At 49.9% G+C, this 16885-nt stretch overlaps 1 protein-coding gene across 17 annotated transcripts in view; it reads left to right on the forward strand.

The window, feature by feature from the left end:
* TSC1 (TSC complex subunit 1) overlaps positions 1-16302 on the forward strand; it is a 49431-nt gene extending 33129 nt beyond the window's left edge. For 16 of the 17 annotated variants that reach the window (XM_084798564.1, XM_084798558.1, XM_084798568.1 and 13 more), the window contains 11 exons: positions 1405-1465; positions 1864-1968; positions 2204-2762; positions 4081-4124; positions 4811-4977; positions 5839-6021; positions 6919-7029; positions 7622-7744; positions 10598-10785; positions 10855-11016; positions 11504-16302. In XM_084798564.1, coding sequence (XP_084654690.1) covers positions 1405-1465; positions 1864-1968; positions 2204-2762; positions 4081-4124; positions 4811-4977; positions 5839-6021; positions 6919-7029; positions 7622-7744; positions 10598-10785; positions 10855-11016; positions 11504-12017 — 2217 coding nt within the window. In that variant the 3' untranslated portion in view covers positions 12018-16302. The remainder of the gene's footprint in view (positions 1-1404; positions 1466-1863; positions 1969-2203; positions 2763-4080; positions 4125-4810; positions 4978-5838; positions 6022-6918; positions 7030-7621; positions 7745-10597; positions 10786-10854; positions 11017-11503) is intronic. The other variant, XM_084798562.1, reaches the window with a different exon arrangement.
* Positions 16303-16885: the final 583 nt, after the last annotated feature.

Here is a 16885-nt window from a genome sequence, read left to right on the forward strand (position 1 = left end):
AGTGAGTTCCAGGACAGCCAAGGATACACAGAAAAACTCTGTTTTGAAGAAAACCAAAAACCAAAAGAAAACAACAAAAAAGCTGTGTGTAGAGCCTGGCATGGTAATGTAAGCCTTTACTGGTAGCACTTGGGAGGCAGAGGCAGGTAATCTCTGTGGGTTTGAGACCAGCATAGTCTGTATCAGGGTCTGGGTCATCTTGTGCTACATAGTGAGACTCTGTCTCCAAAAAACAAAACATGGCTAGGCATGCTGACAAACGCTTTTAATCCCAGCACTCGGGAGACAGAAGCCAGCAGATCTTTGAGTTCAAAGTCAGCCTGGTCTATAGAGTGAGTTCTAGGACAACCATGGGTACATACAGAGAGAAACCCTGCCTACAAAAACAAAAACAAAACAAAACAAAAAACTCTGCAAAACAGTGTGCCTGGCATCAGTGCTAATTGTGCAAATTGTGCAAGCATTGAGTATCTTAGCTCAAATTCTAGTACCCATGTAACAATCCAGGTGCTGCTGAGCAGGCCTGTATTCCTAAGCCCTGCTGTTGGAGGCAGCAGGATCACTAGGGCTTGCTGGCTACTGCCCAGCCCCAGGTTAAGTAAGAGACCCTGTCTCAAGAGAGTGGTAATGCACATCCTCTGGCCTCTATGAGCTAATGCGCATGTACACACAAAGCAAATGTGCAGAACGAAGAGTTTGTGTTTTCAGGTTCCATACTGTAACTATGTTTAGAGACCATAAGATGTACTATACATTTTACTGTTAGGTATCTCTAAGGACCCTGATTTTCTTAGGTTTCAGCCAAAGTAACACATAGAAACACATTGAGAGTAGAATGTAGGCAAGTTCAACTGGTTTTCATTAAACAAGGTTATTAAAAGAAATTGCAAAAATGTACCAGTTCCAAGTAATTATTGTTTTAGAAAACATGTTTTATTTTTCACTAAAGTATGCTATATACATTAATGTGACATAGCTGTGTTATCTTTAAATTAATAAATTTCCATTTTAATTTCAAATTAAACACTTTTAGTAGATTTAATGATGCAAATAGAAGATATATAGATATATAGATATTTGTGTTTATTTTATGTGTATGACTGTTTGGGTTCCTGGTGCCCACAGGAGCCAGAAGAAAGCATCAGATAATTATATATGACTCAGGGGTTGGAGTTAGAGATGGAGTTATAGAGCTCTCATGTGGGTCCTGGGAACCAGTCCTGGGTCCTCTGGAAGAGCAGCCAGTGCTGTGACCACTGAGCCATCTCCAGCTTTAACTCTTTACATTTTTAATGATTCTACAGGGATCTTGAAGTCCAGCAGTTCACTGTACTAACCTTTAAGCTCCATTTCTATGCTGCACAAAACATGCCCAGCATTTTCACTGTGTGATTCCATTTCCAGGAAGAAAGAACAGAGTCCTCAAGGCCTTACCTTCAGAGGCAGCATTATCTGAACGACCGAGGTAACGATGGGCCCTGCTCATGTCTGCGCGTGGGACTCTGTGGTTTAGAAGCTAAGCTGGGTGGAGTAAGGGTGCACTCAAGTCTCTCATGCCGGCTCCTAGAGACACAAAAACACCAGTATTAGAAAGCTGCCAACTGCCGCCTGAAGTGCATCTACTTTGAGCAGGTCAAACTAGGTGATTTTATCTATTATTGCACACATTATGGCCTGAGAATTGTGCTTTCTATGGGGCTGGGGTTGGAACCATTTGAATGGTGCATAAGTTCTCCGTCCTCTGGGGTGGTCCCAACTTTCTCTGTTTGTGTGGAAGAACGGTCGTAGATGTGTGCACAGTGGCATGGCTTTGTGCCTGCAGGGTTAGCCAGTTTGACCTGAGTCGTCTCCTTTTCTCTGCAGAGGATCCACCTGGCAGCACAGATTCGGTTACTCTGAGGAATCTCCCGGATTTCCTAGGTGACCTGGCTTCTGAGGAAGACAGTACTGAGAAGGATAAGGAAGAAGGTAACATGCATGGGTTGCTACAAGGTGATGAAAGTATCCCCCTTCTGTCGCAGAACCGGGCTCTAGAGTCATAGCTCAGGCTTGCTTGGCTTCTTGTGTTGGGGTGAAAGGGGGTGTTCGTTCTAGTGTATACAGGGAGAGGATGGGCAGCTTTAATACCCCTGTAATGCACAAACCCAAGCCCATTTGCCTGGTTGAGTGTTTACAGGGTTCCCTTGTTTCCCCCTCGTTTCAGCTGCAATATCTAAAGAACTTTCTGAGATCACCACTGCAGAAGCAGATCCTGTAGTTCCTCGAGGGGGCTTTGACTCTCCCTTCTACCGAGACAGTCTTTCTGGTTCTCAGCGGAAGACTCATTTGGCAGCCTCTGGGACGCAGGGGTCCGGCACGAACCCTGAGCCTTTGCACTATTCCCTGGACAAACATGGGCCTGACACACCAAAGCAAGCCTTTACTCCCATAGACCCACCCTCCGGCAATGCTGATGCCAGCCCCGCTGGGGACAGAGATGGCCATACTTCTCTGGAGACCAGTATTCTCACTCCCAGCCCTTGCAAAATTCCACCTCAGAGGGGAGTGAGCTTTGGAAGTGGGCAGCCTCCCCCGTATGATCATCTCTTTGAGGTGGCCTTGCCAAAGACTGCCTGTCACTTTGTTAGCAAGAAGACTGAGGAGCTGCTGAAGAAAGTGAAAGGAAACCCAGAGGAAGACTGTGTGCCCTCTACCTCCCCAATGGAAGTACTGGACAGACTGATAGAGCAGGGAGCAGATGCGCACAGCAAGGAGCTGAGCAGGTAAGCCCGGGCCCTGCTGTTGTTTTTAACTAGCCCAGAGTTCAGACAGCACTGGACCGTGAGGGCACAGCAGGACTACCCCTTTCCACTTGTACTCAGGGCAGCTGGTTCTCTTGTGTTTCCTTAGACGTCCTTCTGTTCTGTTGTTTTTCCATGTGTAGAGCACAGGCACGTATGCCTGGGTGATCTGTGAAATGTTGGTGTCCATATGTAAATAAGTCTCTGTTCTATGTGGGTGCACATTTGCTCTCTGAAAAGCAGACGCTAAAACTGAGTTAAGGAATACTGACTTCAGCGTGTCCCTCTGCAGGCAGAGCTTTCCGTTTCTTCCTGGGCTGTTGGGGAGAGATGTGGCAGTCAGCATTCTCTACAGGTTCAGGAGGCAGATGCCCTACAGAGCTCATGGTTGCTGAAGAGTAGAGGCAGCTTTCAGTCATCCTTGTTTCTTTTTCTTTCTTTTAACCATGTCAGAGGATTCCATGGAAGGAGAAAGAATTACCTGGCCAAGTTGAGTTTGATCCTTTTGTCACTGGTTCTTAGGAAATTTTATTTTAATCTTTTGTTTTAAGACAGAGTTTCACTATGTAGCCCAGGCTAGCCTGGAATTCATGATCTTCCTCCCATGATCTCTGAAGAGCTGAGCTTACGAGGATATATCACCATCCCTGGCTAGTTTTTACCTTTCTTCTATATAATGCCATAGGTGGAATTTGACAAGAATTGTAATATTTAAAATTGCACTTACAAAATGAAATGTGTTGTATCAGAGTCAGGTAAATGACCTGCATTTACCTTCACAGGGTGACACTAGCTTGTCCAGGGAAAGTGACTCTGTGTGTGAGTAGGACTGCAGTTTTCTGCAGAGGGTGGCTGGAGAGCAGATCTGGGACACAGCCATTAAGCAGGGAGCTCAGTACTAGGGCTGAGGCCTAGTCATGTGCAGTGAATGGCCTGCCTCAACCAAGACTCTCCCAGCTCAGTGGAGGCCTGGAGTTTGAAGATGCTGACCACAAGAGTGGAGCTGACTTTGCTACAGTCTATGTTTTTAGCTGAGGATGCAGCTCAGTTGTAGAGTGCTTGCCTAGTGCTCATGGCACCCTCCATTTGATGCCCAGCACCATATAAATGGGGTAGAGTGGCCCATGCCTACAGTCCCAGCATAGGGAGGTGGAGGCTAGAGGGTCACAAGTCCAATAGCAAATTCAAAGCCAGCTGGGGCTGCATGAGACTTTTTTCAAGATGCCGCCACCACCAATAGAACATCCAGATTCATGTTTTCTAGGTCAGATCAGTAACTTATTATAAAATCTTTTCCTAGGTTGTCCTTACCCAGCAAGTCTGTTGACTGGACTCACTTTGGAGGTAAAGTTGGCGCTTCAGCACACATTAGACACACTCATCCCTTTTCTGTCCTTGAAGGGTGCCCTCAGGAAGGGCCTCCCTTTTCTGTCTCCAGTGGTGAGAGATCCCAAGGGTTACAGTCAGTGTTTCATATTTTTAAGGAGTGGCAAGTACTGTGAGCTTAGGAATTTAGTGAATAAGCGAGCACCAGGTTTCCCTAGAAAAGATTGGCGGGAAAGTACTAGGGCAGCTCCCTGGAAGGCCAGCAGTGAGGGACCAGTGCAGAGAGAAAGGAGATGAGAACTACCTCCAGGCCAGGTTCCTGCCTAAGAAGCCTGCCTCAGGGACCACCTTTGGATGCTTTAAAGGGAAGGAAAGTAGAAGAGTCTTCCACGCGGTGCTGGGAGCTCACATGCTGAAGTGTCAGAACTGTACAGAGAGAGGCTCTCACTGACCTGGTCTCTCACTGGTCCGGAGCTTGCTAGTGTAGCGAGGTTATCTGGCTAGCAAGGTTATCTGGTGCTGCCTCTTTTTACATGGGCTTTGGATATCAGACCAGGCCCCCATGCTTGCATAGCAGCACTTCCTGGCCTGGGCTCTCTTCCAGGACCCAAGAGTTATGTTCCTTAAGTGAGGCACATGGGAGGGCCGTGGTAGAACTATGTGTAAAAGGCCTTTCTGCCACCTTCCCTCTGCTTTAAAATCAGGCTCTCCTCCCTCAGATGAGATCCGGACCCTTCGAGACCAGTTGCTTTTACTGCACAATCAGCTGCTGTATGAGCGCTTCAAGCGGCAGCAGCATGCACTCAGGAACAGAAGGCTCCTGCGCAAGGTGATCCGAGCAGCAGCCCTGGAGGAGCACAATGCGGCCATGGTGAGCAGGCAGGGCGTGTCCATCCACACGGTGGCTGTAGAGAGCAGCTGCCCCGTTAGTCCCAGCTGAGGGCAGGCACTTAGCCTGTGAGGCACAGGTGTGCACATCTGACTCTCAAAACTCCTCTCAAGCTCTCAAGAATCATGAGAACAGATGACCTTTTGTGACTATTTGGCATTTGTAAATCTAAAGGGTCAAAAAAGCTTTTTCCTTGTTGGTAAGCTGCTTCATGGCGCAGAGCTGAAGTTGTTTGATGTCAGGGTATGAAGCCAGTCGGACCTGGGCTTGAATGTTGGTTTTTACCTTCAGTCTTCTGGGGTTTTGTTTTGTTTTTGTGGTGGGGGGAGGGGTGTTTGCTTGTGTGTCTTTTCCCTATAGACCTGGAACAAGAACTCACTATGTAGACCAGGCTGGCTTCAGACGCACAGAGATCTGCCAGCCTCTGCTTCTGCCTCTGAGTGCTGGGATTAAAGATGTGCACCACTACACCTGACTTACCTTATGCCTTGTGATGCCTCTTTACCCATTCTGTAGACAGTAAGTGATGGCAGCAGCCTGTGCTGTACCCTGTGGTGTGAGTCATTCTGGTGAACTCTGCCTGGCACACTGGGTGCTCTGTCAGGGCACAGCGTCCCAGAGGACTACAGCACTGTGTGTTCAGGGTCTTCCTCGGGAGGCAGTGAGGACTTCAGGAAGTATCAGCGGCGCGCTGTTGTGTGTGCTGATGAGGACTTTGGGCAGCGTTTGACAGTAGAGACAGCAGACCCATAAGTGTGTGATTAGGATTCCAGGCAGTGTATTGACTGTGTCACTGCCTGCGCTGAGTAACCTCTAAAATGATGGTGTCTCTGGCTTTGCTAGAAAGATCAGTTGAAGTTACAAGAGAAAGACATCCAGATGTGGAAGGTGAGTGTGCAGAAAGAACAAGCCCGGTACAGCCAGCTTCAGGAGCAGCGTGACACCATGGTGACCCAGCTGCACAGCCAGATCAGACAGCTGCAGCATGACCGAGAGGAATTCTACAACCAGAGTCAGGAGCTACAGGTAGGCTCCAGGTGACAGGAGCGGGTGTGGCAGCCGCTCTGTCCTCTCACCTTACTCAGCTTGCCTGACGTGAATACTTTGTTCTTTGTGCGCTGGATGGATCTTAGTGCAGGCAGAAGTTCCCTTAGTGTCCCCAGCACCCTGGAACCAAAAGAAACGACGCAATGTTGCCGTAAGCCAGCGGGTTTTCAGCCTGTGGGTCATGACCATTGGAAACCACATATTACAGTTGTGAGGTAACAATGAAAATAAATTTATGGTTGAGGTTCCTAAGAACATTGGAAATAACGTGTTTTCTGACAGTTGCGACCCACACATTGAGAACCACTGCTCAGTGAGGTTGATTCCTCTTGGCAAACAACACACCTGCATCTAAAACGTTTTTGACTTCACTATTAAACAGCTCTCATTGTGAAGATCAAGTGACCCTCTTGGTATCACACAGTGTTTTGGCCTTGAAATCAGTAAACAGTGACACCTTCATTTCCTCTTCCACTCTGTTTTCTCATATTGCTTTTTTTTTTTTTTAAATCACGTAAGCCACTAAAAGCCCAGCTTTGCCCGGATGTGGCATTATCCACAGTCATGTGGGACCATCTCTACCAACTAATCGGTAGTTCCCATGATGTCCTACAGATGTCGCTGTGGTCCCCTCAAAAGAATGAAAAATCTGGGTCACATTTCTGTGTGGTCAAATGGCCTGGGACATGCACTTTTGGAACTGTAGGGGTCAGGTCTTTGGGATTTCCCCCTCTTATTTTAAGTAGTAAGAAACTCAAATCTCTCATCTGATACTGATGGACAGGAGAGAGTTGAGCCGAGCAGCCCCAGCTCAGCCTCGGCCTGTGGCTGGGCCTGTCCTGCTCTCATAACTTGACGGCCAGCTCTCTTTGGTAGACAAAGCTGGAAGACTGCAGGAACATGATTGCGGAGCTGCGGGTGGAGCTGAAGAAAGCTAACAACAAGGTGTGCCACACTGAGCTGCTGCTCAGTCAGGTTTCGCAGAAGGTAAGACTAGACCTCACCGGCTGACTCTTGCTTCAGGCCAGACAGATAGATTGCTTGTATGTCTGTGCTGGCAACCCAGCAGGGAGCGATTCTACCCAGGAAACATTTGGCAGTGTCTGGAGACATTGGTGTTCCTGGCAATGAGTGGGTAAGGCCCATGGGTACTGTCAAATGCAGCATACCTCCAGTGCAGATGGTCCTCACAACAAAAGCGCCTGCTGAGCTGAGGCCAGGCACATCCCACGGAGCCCTTTTTAATACCTCGCTTATGAAGTTTGTTAAGGCTTTTGAGCTGTGACTCCTTATAGGGATTTAGTGAAATCTGTGTCATATGTATTCAAGAACAGGTTAGTTCACTGGAGCTGTCTTCCACAGCTGCCTCTGCTTCAGTGTTCTTGGGCTAGTTGCATTGAAATGCATCCATAATTGCTTCTGCTTCTGTTGCCCTTGGGTGCCTTCTTCCCCGTTAGCCACAGACTCAGTGGGAATGGTTTATTCTGCCCTGCATTGCATTGCTCCTCGACAGTCAGTGTCACTGTCCATTGGCTACTTTGCTGTGCTGAACGTGCACGTTCTCACTTCCGTCTGGCAGCTCTCCAATAGTGAGTCGGTGCAGCAGCAGATGGAGTTCTTGAATAGGCAGCTCCTGGTGCTCGGGGAGGTCAATGAGCTGTACTTGGAGCAGCTTCAGAGCAAGCATCCCGACACCACCAAGGTATGTGACTGATAGACACAAAACTACACTGCCTGGCCCCATGTTCTGCAGAGCAGCCAGGCAGGCCTAACCACATAGCCGCGTCCAGCCGTGGGAAGACATGCAGCAGGCATGTGCCGTGGTGGGCTGTTTAGCAGGGTGTCCAGGGCACATGAATGTCAGTTACGATTCTCATATCTGTAACAAAACTGACAGAAGTAACTGAAACCAGGGAAAGTTTATTGGCTCTCCGTGTGAGGGTCCAGTCCACCTAGGCTGAGAAGGTGTGGCAGGAGTGTGAGGCAGCTGGCCCATTGTCCACAGTCGGGAAGCAGGGAGAGAGTGTGTTCAGCTCACCTTGCCCTTTTATTCATTCTGGGACCCCAGCCACTTCAGCTAGCTAGTCTAGACAATCTCTTACAGACAGGCCCAGAGGTTTGTTTCCATAGTGATTCTGCACCCCATACATTGAAACCTTGGCTGTCACACCATGAAGCATGAGATGTGACTGCTGCAGAGCAGGCGGGAGGGGGAGATGGGCAGCCAGCGCTGCTGAGCACCCCGTTGAGGACCTAGAGCTGCTTTGCCCAGCACCCATGCTGTTTCCTTTCCTTTTCCTTGTGCCTCTGGTCCTGCCAATGTTTGCTCAGTCCTAGTGTCAGCATGCAGAGCAGTTAGTGCTTGCCAGAATGTCCCTGTGCAGTCAGTCTGGGGCATGTTAGCAAAGGAGGTTCAGGAGTTTCAGTAGGGTGTACTCTGGCGCTGTGTGTGACACTGCTCCTCCATCAAGTGCCTTTAGTGCCCTTAGCTCAAGGCCCTGTGCAATGTCATCTGTGGTCCCCAGGTGAAAAGTGTTGTCTCAGAACTGAGGAGATGTAGTTCATGGTCCAGTTGCTTCTTAATTCTCAGCTCTTCTTAACCTCTAGTTCGGACTCTGGAGGGTGTCAAAAATGAAGTTATCTAGAATCCAACTATGAGTTACCCTGGAAGCAGAAGAGTTCTCAGAGGAGGTGGGGAACAGACCCAAGGGTCTGCCCCTAAAGAGCTTGCAGAGCCATCTTGTTATTTTTGATAGAGGATCTCCCTGTGTGGCTGCTTTGAAACTCTCAGACCAGGCTAGCCTTGAACTCACAGATTCACTTGTCATTGCCTCCCATGTACTAGGATTAAAGGTGTTGTCACCATGTCTGGCTGCGGCTGAAACAACTTTTTGATGGCTCCACCGAAAGGACACATAGCTGGAAGGGCTTCAGTTCTTGGATCCTGAGACTGGCAGCAGCCATGCCCCTCCTGAGAGCGGTTTCACAGTTAGGAGTTGGGAAGTCCACTCACATTAGCTGGGATGCCTTCTGCTGTACATCACAAAACAAAACCAACAGTCTCGATTAACAATACAGTTTTATTGCTTCACTTGACAGGAAGTCCTGAGGCAGGAGAATTCAGAGTTGATCAAAGTGACACTCTGGGGCCAGTCCGAGGAAGCCAGGCTCTTTGCACCCTTCCCCTTGCCATCTTAACCGTCTAGCCTTGTCCTCCTACTAGCCACGCTCAGCCCTCACAAGCCACCACCGTGGTGTTCCCTTCCTATGGGTGGCTGGCTCTCAGTGAGAAAAACCTTTCTCAAAACCTTCTGTGTGCTTCCTATCCTATTTTCCTTTGTGTTGGGTTTGAGTAGTACTTGTTACTAGCCTGTGAGGGCCTTGAGTAGGCCAGATCTACCTCTGGCTGGGGAGCTGGGTTGCTGTTCTTCAGGACCATGGAGGAGGGGTAGGCTGTAAGGGTAACTGAGATGTCCGGGGCTTGCTGTTTTAATTGCTTGTGTGAGTATCCATAAATAAGAGCAGGTGTCACTATTGCTGTGCAGGGTTGGTTCTAGGGTTCTGCAAGTTTCCAGATGGTTAATTTATCTGACCATCTCTAGGTCATGTGTAAATGTCTGATGTAAAGTAAACACTATATAAGCAACTGCTAAACTGTGTTACTCAAGAGTAATGACAAGACCCTACATGCCACACTCAGTGCACTCAACAAACATGTGTGGCTGGTGGGGTCTGTAGCTGTGGGGGTGACTATGCCGCCTTTGTCACAGAAGTCATCTGTGTTAACGGGAGCTATTTGGCTCAGCTGGGAGGGCAGTGTTTTTAGCCCTTTCTGCCTTCCACACTCTGGAAACACCTGTCTTACTGGTCAGCCTTCAGGCTTAATGCCTCTGGAAAGGTCACCTCCTTGTAACTTACAGTTTAGGCTCTTTTTGAAAACCTTGTATGGTGTCGATGTGTGTGTGTAGGGTATGTGTGCTAAACACACAGTAACAATTGTTAGGAAAGCCTCTTTTCCACCTTTTGGGGCATGTCTGTCTACACTTACTGTGACTTTCCCATGCAGGTGGGCTACCTGTGTCACTTGGTCAACAAACTTTGGCAGGTACTCAGGCCTAAAGATGCTGCTTCTCCTCAGCAGACATGTTCCTTTTGTGACACCATCTCAGCTGCTAGTAGAAGAGGGAAAAAGGGTAAAAAGAAGATAAGTGGCCCCAGTGCCACTCACCTAAAGCGATGGTCCACTTTTGTATCTTTTTTACTGGTACTATATACACCCTGCAGACAGAGTAAATGCAGCTTCTCTCACAGAGCCCTGACAGTATTTCTAAGAGAGCTCACAGTCATCCGCCTTCATCGGCGTGATGTGCTATCTGCTGTACAACTTGTCTTTTGATACTTTAGATGGCTCCTTAGGGGCAGACATCAAAGATGCCCAGCCGCCCTACTCGCCAGACGTCTTCTCACTCACCGAGTCAGGGCACTAAGTAGGGACACTTCAGTAGAGGGGCATTGCACACTTGTCTGCAAGTAATGACTCCAGACCTTTTTATAGGAAGTAGAAATGATGAAAACTGCATATCGGAAAGACCTAGAAAAAAACAGAAGCCACCTACTCCAGCAGAACCAGAGGCTGGATGCCTCACAGAGGCGAGTTTTGGAACTGGAATCTCTTCTGGCCAAGAAAGACCACCTTCTCCTAGAGCAGAAGAAATACCTTGAGGATGTCAAGAGCCAGGCGAGGTGACTCACTGGAAAGGTGTGGGTGGTGTGGGGCCCCTCCCATGTTCTGAACCGATCCCTGTCTTTCAGTGGACAGCTGCTGGCTGCAGAGGGCAGGTATGAGGCTCAGAGAAAGATCACCCGAGTGTTGGAGCTGGAGATCCTAGACTTGTATGGCAGGTTGGAGAAAGATGGCCGCCTGCAGAAACTAGAAGAGGACAAAGCAGAGGCTGCAGAAGCAGCGGAGGAGAGGTGAGAGCAGCCGCATCAGGGCTCTGTGGAAGGCTCCACCCACAGTGCCTTAAATGGGGAGGCTGCACAGTAGGGCGGTAACAACCAGCTGGGCAGGCCACCATCTCCTGCTCCTCCTTCACAGAGAGCCATCTCCTTTTGTATCACTCATTCTGCCCTTCCCATTGCAAATTGCCAGCCAGTATGACCCCATGTATCATTTGGGCTTCAAGTGAGATTCTTGTATCTGCTACCTCGAAACAGAGCAGGGAGCTGGAGGGATAGCTTTGTGATTGAGAGCACTGCCCTTACAGAGGACCTGGGCTTGCTTCCCAGCACCTAGGGAATGTGTCTTCTGGCCTCTGTAGGTAGTAGATACACGCATGGCGCACATACACACACTCATACATGTGAAGTTTTTAGTTAAAGAATGGGCAGGCAAGTGTGATTTCATATTTCCTCTGAAGTCCTGCAGTTACCAACTGCATTACGTCTGGCTTTTTTACAGGCTTGACTGTTGTAGCGATGGCTGCTCAGATTCCTTGGTAGGACACAATGAAGAAGCTTCTGGCCACAACGGTGAGACCAGGACCTCCAGGCCTAGTGGCACCCGGGCCAGCTGTGGAGGTAGAGTCACTGGAGGCAGCAGCAGCAGCAGCAGTGGGCTTTCCACTCCAGAGAAACCCCCGAGCCAGAGGTTCAGCAGCCGGTGGGAAACCACCGTGGGCGAGCCCTCCAGCAGCATCCCCACGACGGTTGGCTCACTTCCTAGTTCCAAGAGCTTCCTGGGCATGAAGGCCCGGGAGCTGTTCCGTAATAAGAGTGAGAGCCAGTGTGATGAGGATGGTGTGACCAGCAGTAGCCTTTCTGAGACCCTAAAGACAGAACTGGGCAAAGACTCGGCTATGGAAAACAAGACTCCTCTGAGTCTAGACGCCCCACACCCATCTTCCCCAAACTCGGACAGTGTGGGGCAGCTCCACATCATGGACTATAACGAGACTCTCCATGAGCACAGCTGAGCAGGGTCCGTCAGTGTTCATTTGCGTCTTTGTCGGCACAGAACAGGAGGTGTGAATGCACGTTCTAGGCTTTTCTGTTTCTGGGGTCTGAGCAGCTGCTTGTGTGGTGGGAATGGGACAGAGGTCCTTTTGACAGAGGGCAGAATGTGGGATGATGGTTTTTGGGTCTGGCATCGAGACGCTTTCCTTCACCCCACCCCCGCCTCCTTCATTTTACCTAGCAGTATGTACTCATTGAGGGCCTGTGCGCGTCCCTTGTAGCTTTATTTTCTTCCTTCCTCCCACCAAATGGTTGTGTCATTTGAACCTGTGCAATATGAGGCCAAATTTCATCTTTGGGTCCAACACACCACTCTGCTTCCCTGAGGTTCAGATAACTGGGTGGCTCTTGGGTAGTTGGTGGCACTGCAGGTAAGTCCAGTGCTGTCCCTTCCAGGAGGATGTAGCCTGCAAAGCTGATTGTCTTTATGGGTGCATTTTCATTGCTTCTTGGTTCCCAAGTTCAGCATCTAAGCCACAGATCTAGAGAAACTGGCTCATGCACCCCTGCCTTTCCTTGGCAGCTCTGATACACTTCCTAGAAGGTTCTGTGAGAATGCCAGTTGTGAGAATGCCAGTTGTTTTGACAGTGTGGTTGGCACTGTGGGGCCCACACTGCCTTACTCTCTGGAAAGCTCTTACCCCTCTACCCCACTACCTCTTATTTATTTGGTATTTGCTTGAATGCTGGCACCATGCTGCCTGTGGTTGGGTGGGTGTGTAGGTGGTAGTCCCACAATCTGCAGACAGTGAGGAGTGGCCACCAGGAGGGGCACCCAGGGTTCATGCACACGTGGAAGTGTGCCCCTGGCTGGCCCCGCCTAGCTGAGCCGTGGTTCCACCCTGCAGGCTGTTTGCCTCCCCTCGGGTCCAGCTGCTTGGTGATGCTGCAGCAGGCAGGCTCGCAGAGTCAGGCTTTCCTCAGAGCTCATGTAATGGTCATTCTCGGGCTGGGGCTGCTGCACTGCAGTAGGTTATAGAAGCTTTTTACACCGGTTCTGACTTTGCAGGAGAGACTCTCCCTGGAGCTTCATGTCAAACACTTCTGTTAGGAACAGCAGAGCAACTCAGAGTCTGGTAAAGAGGGCCGACAAAGGCCAGTGGCCTGTACCCACTGCCTGCCCTCATGGCTCACGAGAGGGGTCATCGGCCATGTCAGAACACATTGGTGGCAGAGAGCTCAAACTCAACCAATGCTCCTGAAATAAATGCTGGAAGTGTAAGAGTTGTTGCCTGATATTCTGGCCCAGGCAAGGAGACTTGGGAAGGAGCCTTGAGCTTGGTTTTCTTGATTTTATTCTGTCTAATATATAAAGAATAGAAAGGTTTAAGTACGACAAAGCTAAACAAAAAACTAACGGTACGAAGTCTTACTGCATATGGAAGTTTCCAGCCTGAGGATGAGAGTCTTAAGTGTAGCAGTAACTATCCTAGCATCCCTAAGTCAGATGAGACTCTGTCACCATGGCAGTGCTGGCTGGAGACCTGTCAAGCCCATATGTGCTATAGCTCACGGACAGCCAGCCCACAGGAGGGTGCCACAGACCACTCTCAGACCAGCAGAGGGCAGCCATTTGCCCTGGACACTCAGTGTGAGATTCAGTGACGCCATGCTTTTCATTAGCTCTACCTGAAGGAAAACTTAACGCTCGGTGTGCTCTCCCCTGATCCCTGTGGAAAGGGCAGGTGAACAAACTGGGAGACAGATCGCACAGGTCAAGGTGGACACAGCTCCTAAGAGTTGCCCTCCTCCCCACTACCACCAAGATCTACTTTCTCTACATTAGAAAGAAAACAGACTGCATAAGTGATGAAGTGTAGGGAGAGGAGGTAGCAGCATGGTGAAATAGACTACGGTATACCCTAGCGTCTCCCCAGACGACTTGGGCCCTTAGCACTTTTCCTCCAGCCCGACTCTTCCTATACCCAATGACAGAACCTGAGCACTCTGTGTGGCATGAGTTCTAGGTTTTTTTTGTTTTTTTGTTTTTTGAGACAGGGTTTCTCTGTGTAGCCTTGGCTGTCCTGGACTCACTTTGTAGACCAGGCTGGCCTCAAACTCACAGTGATCTGCCTGCCTCTGCCTCCTGAGTACAGGAATTAAAGGTGTGTGCCACCATGCCCAGCCCAAGTTCAAGGCTTTTTGAAGCTAAGATTGGGAGACTGGCCCACTGTCACCTTGACGGTACCCAGCCTAAACATTGACTCTTTTTAAAGGGCCCCAGGATTAATGGGTGGTTGGGCAGAGGCTTCTGTTTAGAGAGCAGTGAGGGCATCAGGGAGTCAGTGGGGTCACCTGATGCTGTTACAGGCAGGATGGAAGCTTCTGAGAGGCACCTGAGGCCTGGGCCGAGGTATTAAAACAGTAGGTGTTCTGTTATAGGCATGTGTGAATGTTGGGGTTGAATGGCAGCCATCCTTTCATCGCTTGGAGTGTGTGCTGTGCTTGCCAAGGGTCCCAAGGAGACTGGAGGCTAGGTCTCAAGCAGTCAGCAATCTGTTAGGAGCAGCTCTACAATGCCACTGGAGTAGAGGAGTGGGTCAGTGCCCACAAGAGGAGCTACGTGCACATCTCTGTTTGGTAGCCCTCCCTAAAGTCTTTAAGAATTTGCTTTGGGAGCAAGAGCAATATGACTGTGAACTTGAGGAGACAGGCTCTGAGAGCATCCCTGGAGCTGGCAGCACAGCTGCCATTGGCGAACACTTAACCTCAGCAGCTCTACTGACCCTTCCAGGAGGGAAGGTCCCAACTGTGTGTGACATGGGTAGCAGGGAGTCACCCTTCTTAGAAGGCAACCTGTCACAACACAGGAAAAATCCTGGAAGCCACCAAGCACTTGCCAGGGTGGTGGCAGCACCATAGGTGACAGGCCACAGACTCGAGGCCACGTACAACGTATGTGGGCTCTAGTGCTTGGAGGAGAATGAGAAAATGTTAGCAGCTGAGTGGTTGAGGCTAAAAGGATCTGAGAGCTGACCACAGCTCAGGCTGGCCATAAATGTGGAAAGTGAGGGAGGTGGAACAACTTGTGTGGCGGGGCCTGCAGTGAGAACCTACCACGGTGAAGCCAGAAAGAACTAAAGAGCAAAGAGAAGTACTGCAGGAAGGTGCTCACTTTGCTCACTGTTCGGGAAGGGTGGGAGACACTGTGAACAAGCTGGTGGTGGTGCAGGCGTTGCATGGGCTCAGCTTGTGCTACAACACATGCAGGCTGTCTCAGCCAGAGGCCAGTGGCCCTGTGCACTTAGATGGCAGCCGGCATCTGCTGTATCTTCACCCCAGGCTCATGCTGTAAATCCACTGTCGTGTGCATTGATCCAGTGCGAGGATGCCTGAGCCCCTGTGCACAGCCAGAGGTCTGTGGTGTGTGCCTCCATCCTCCCCTGTCGTCCCCCCCACCCACCCAGTTGGCTGCAGAGTCACTGATTCCCCTGTGTTTAGCCTGTGTAACACATCCCTGGGCTGCTGCTGTGACCCTTGTTCCTGCTCAGCTTCCCAGTTTGTGATTCCCCGTGTGTTCAGGGGAGCAGTGTTCCTATTTCTGGTATCACCCTGAGTTTTTAAATGCTGTCTAGAGGAGCACTTGCAGCGACCTGCACCCTGACCACTTTTGGTCTTAGAATGAAATTAATGGAGGCTGAGAAGTGCCCTTCCCTTCCCAGAACCCCAGTATTATCCACCTCTGGATGAGTGGGCCGCCTGAGCCACTGGAGTAGGTATTTTGCAGGATCCCTGGAGTTGAAGGGCTCCAGGATGGTCCCTCTGCCAGCCCCACCTCACACAGTGTTGGAAGGGAGAGGATAGGATGCTGTCTCGTTAGCTCTGGCGGGTCAGAGGCAGGCAGGCGTTTTTGCACTAGGAAGTGAGACTGTGGGCCGCAAACACATTATGGAGGGAGCAGGTTTTGCTAAGACATACTCTAGTTTTATAATCAATCATGGATGAACCATATACAGCTAACTTGGAGTTTAAGAGCGGGGTCCTCCCATCAGTGACACAAATCAGATTTTTAAAAAACTTTTTAGTTCAGTGGAAGTCACCTGTTCTCAGAAGGTTTAAATGTCCCCACTATGATCCTAAAAGCATGTCAAACAATCCGCATCAGATGCCATAAATACAGGCTGCAGGAGAGCATGGTACAGTCTCAGTGAATGGAATCAAAGGTTTGCTGTCCTTAGAATGTTCTAAATGTCAAGGCAGTTGCTTGTGTTTAACTGTGAACAAATAAAGATTTATTGTTTTGCACTCCGCAGTGTTGAGGTGGAGTGACTTTATGCTGGCCTGGGGGCTTGTGGGTGGAATGAGGTGGTCCAGAGCACGGTACACTGCCCGGATGGTGGGACGGTCGCTACTGGACTTGGACTAGAGAACAGAGAACTCATCTGCCTTAAACTCGTGCCCCGGAAGAGGGCCTCCTCCAACAGTGTGGCCACCTAAGTCTGCATCCCACGTCCTTCTGATGGGGCCAGTAGAAGCCAACCCGAGTCCTGGTCAGCTGTGTCTCTGATATCCCATCGTCACCACCTGCTCCCCAGTGCCCCTGCCCTTCAGTCACTGGGCAGGGGTGGGAGGCGGCCTTTACAATAATTCTGAGATTCCTCCTTCACCTAGCCCTACCATTCAGCCTGAACCTTAGTTGGGGAAGAAAGAGGGTTGCAAGCTGCACGGCCGTGCATCAACCAGGACATGTCTGCAATTACTGCACTGCCCATCTTAGTAGCAGGACACTGAGAGGGGGCAGGTTTTTGCTTGTTTGGTTGTCAGAATAGGTCTCTCAGCAGACAGGGAGTTCACCCTTGGAGAAGCCCAGAGGCAGCCCACTCTGAAG

This window comes from Acomys minous (assembly GCF_964271855.1).
Source record: "Acomys minous genome assembly, chromosome: 10".
Taxonomy (NCBI): Eukaryota; Metazoa; Chordata; class Mammalia; order Rodentia; family Muridae; genus Acomys; species Acomys minous.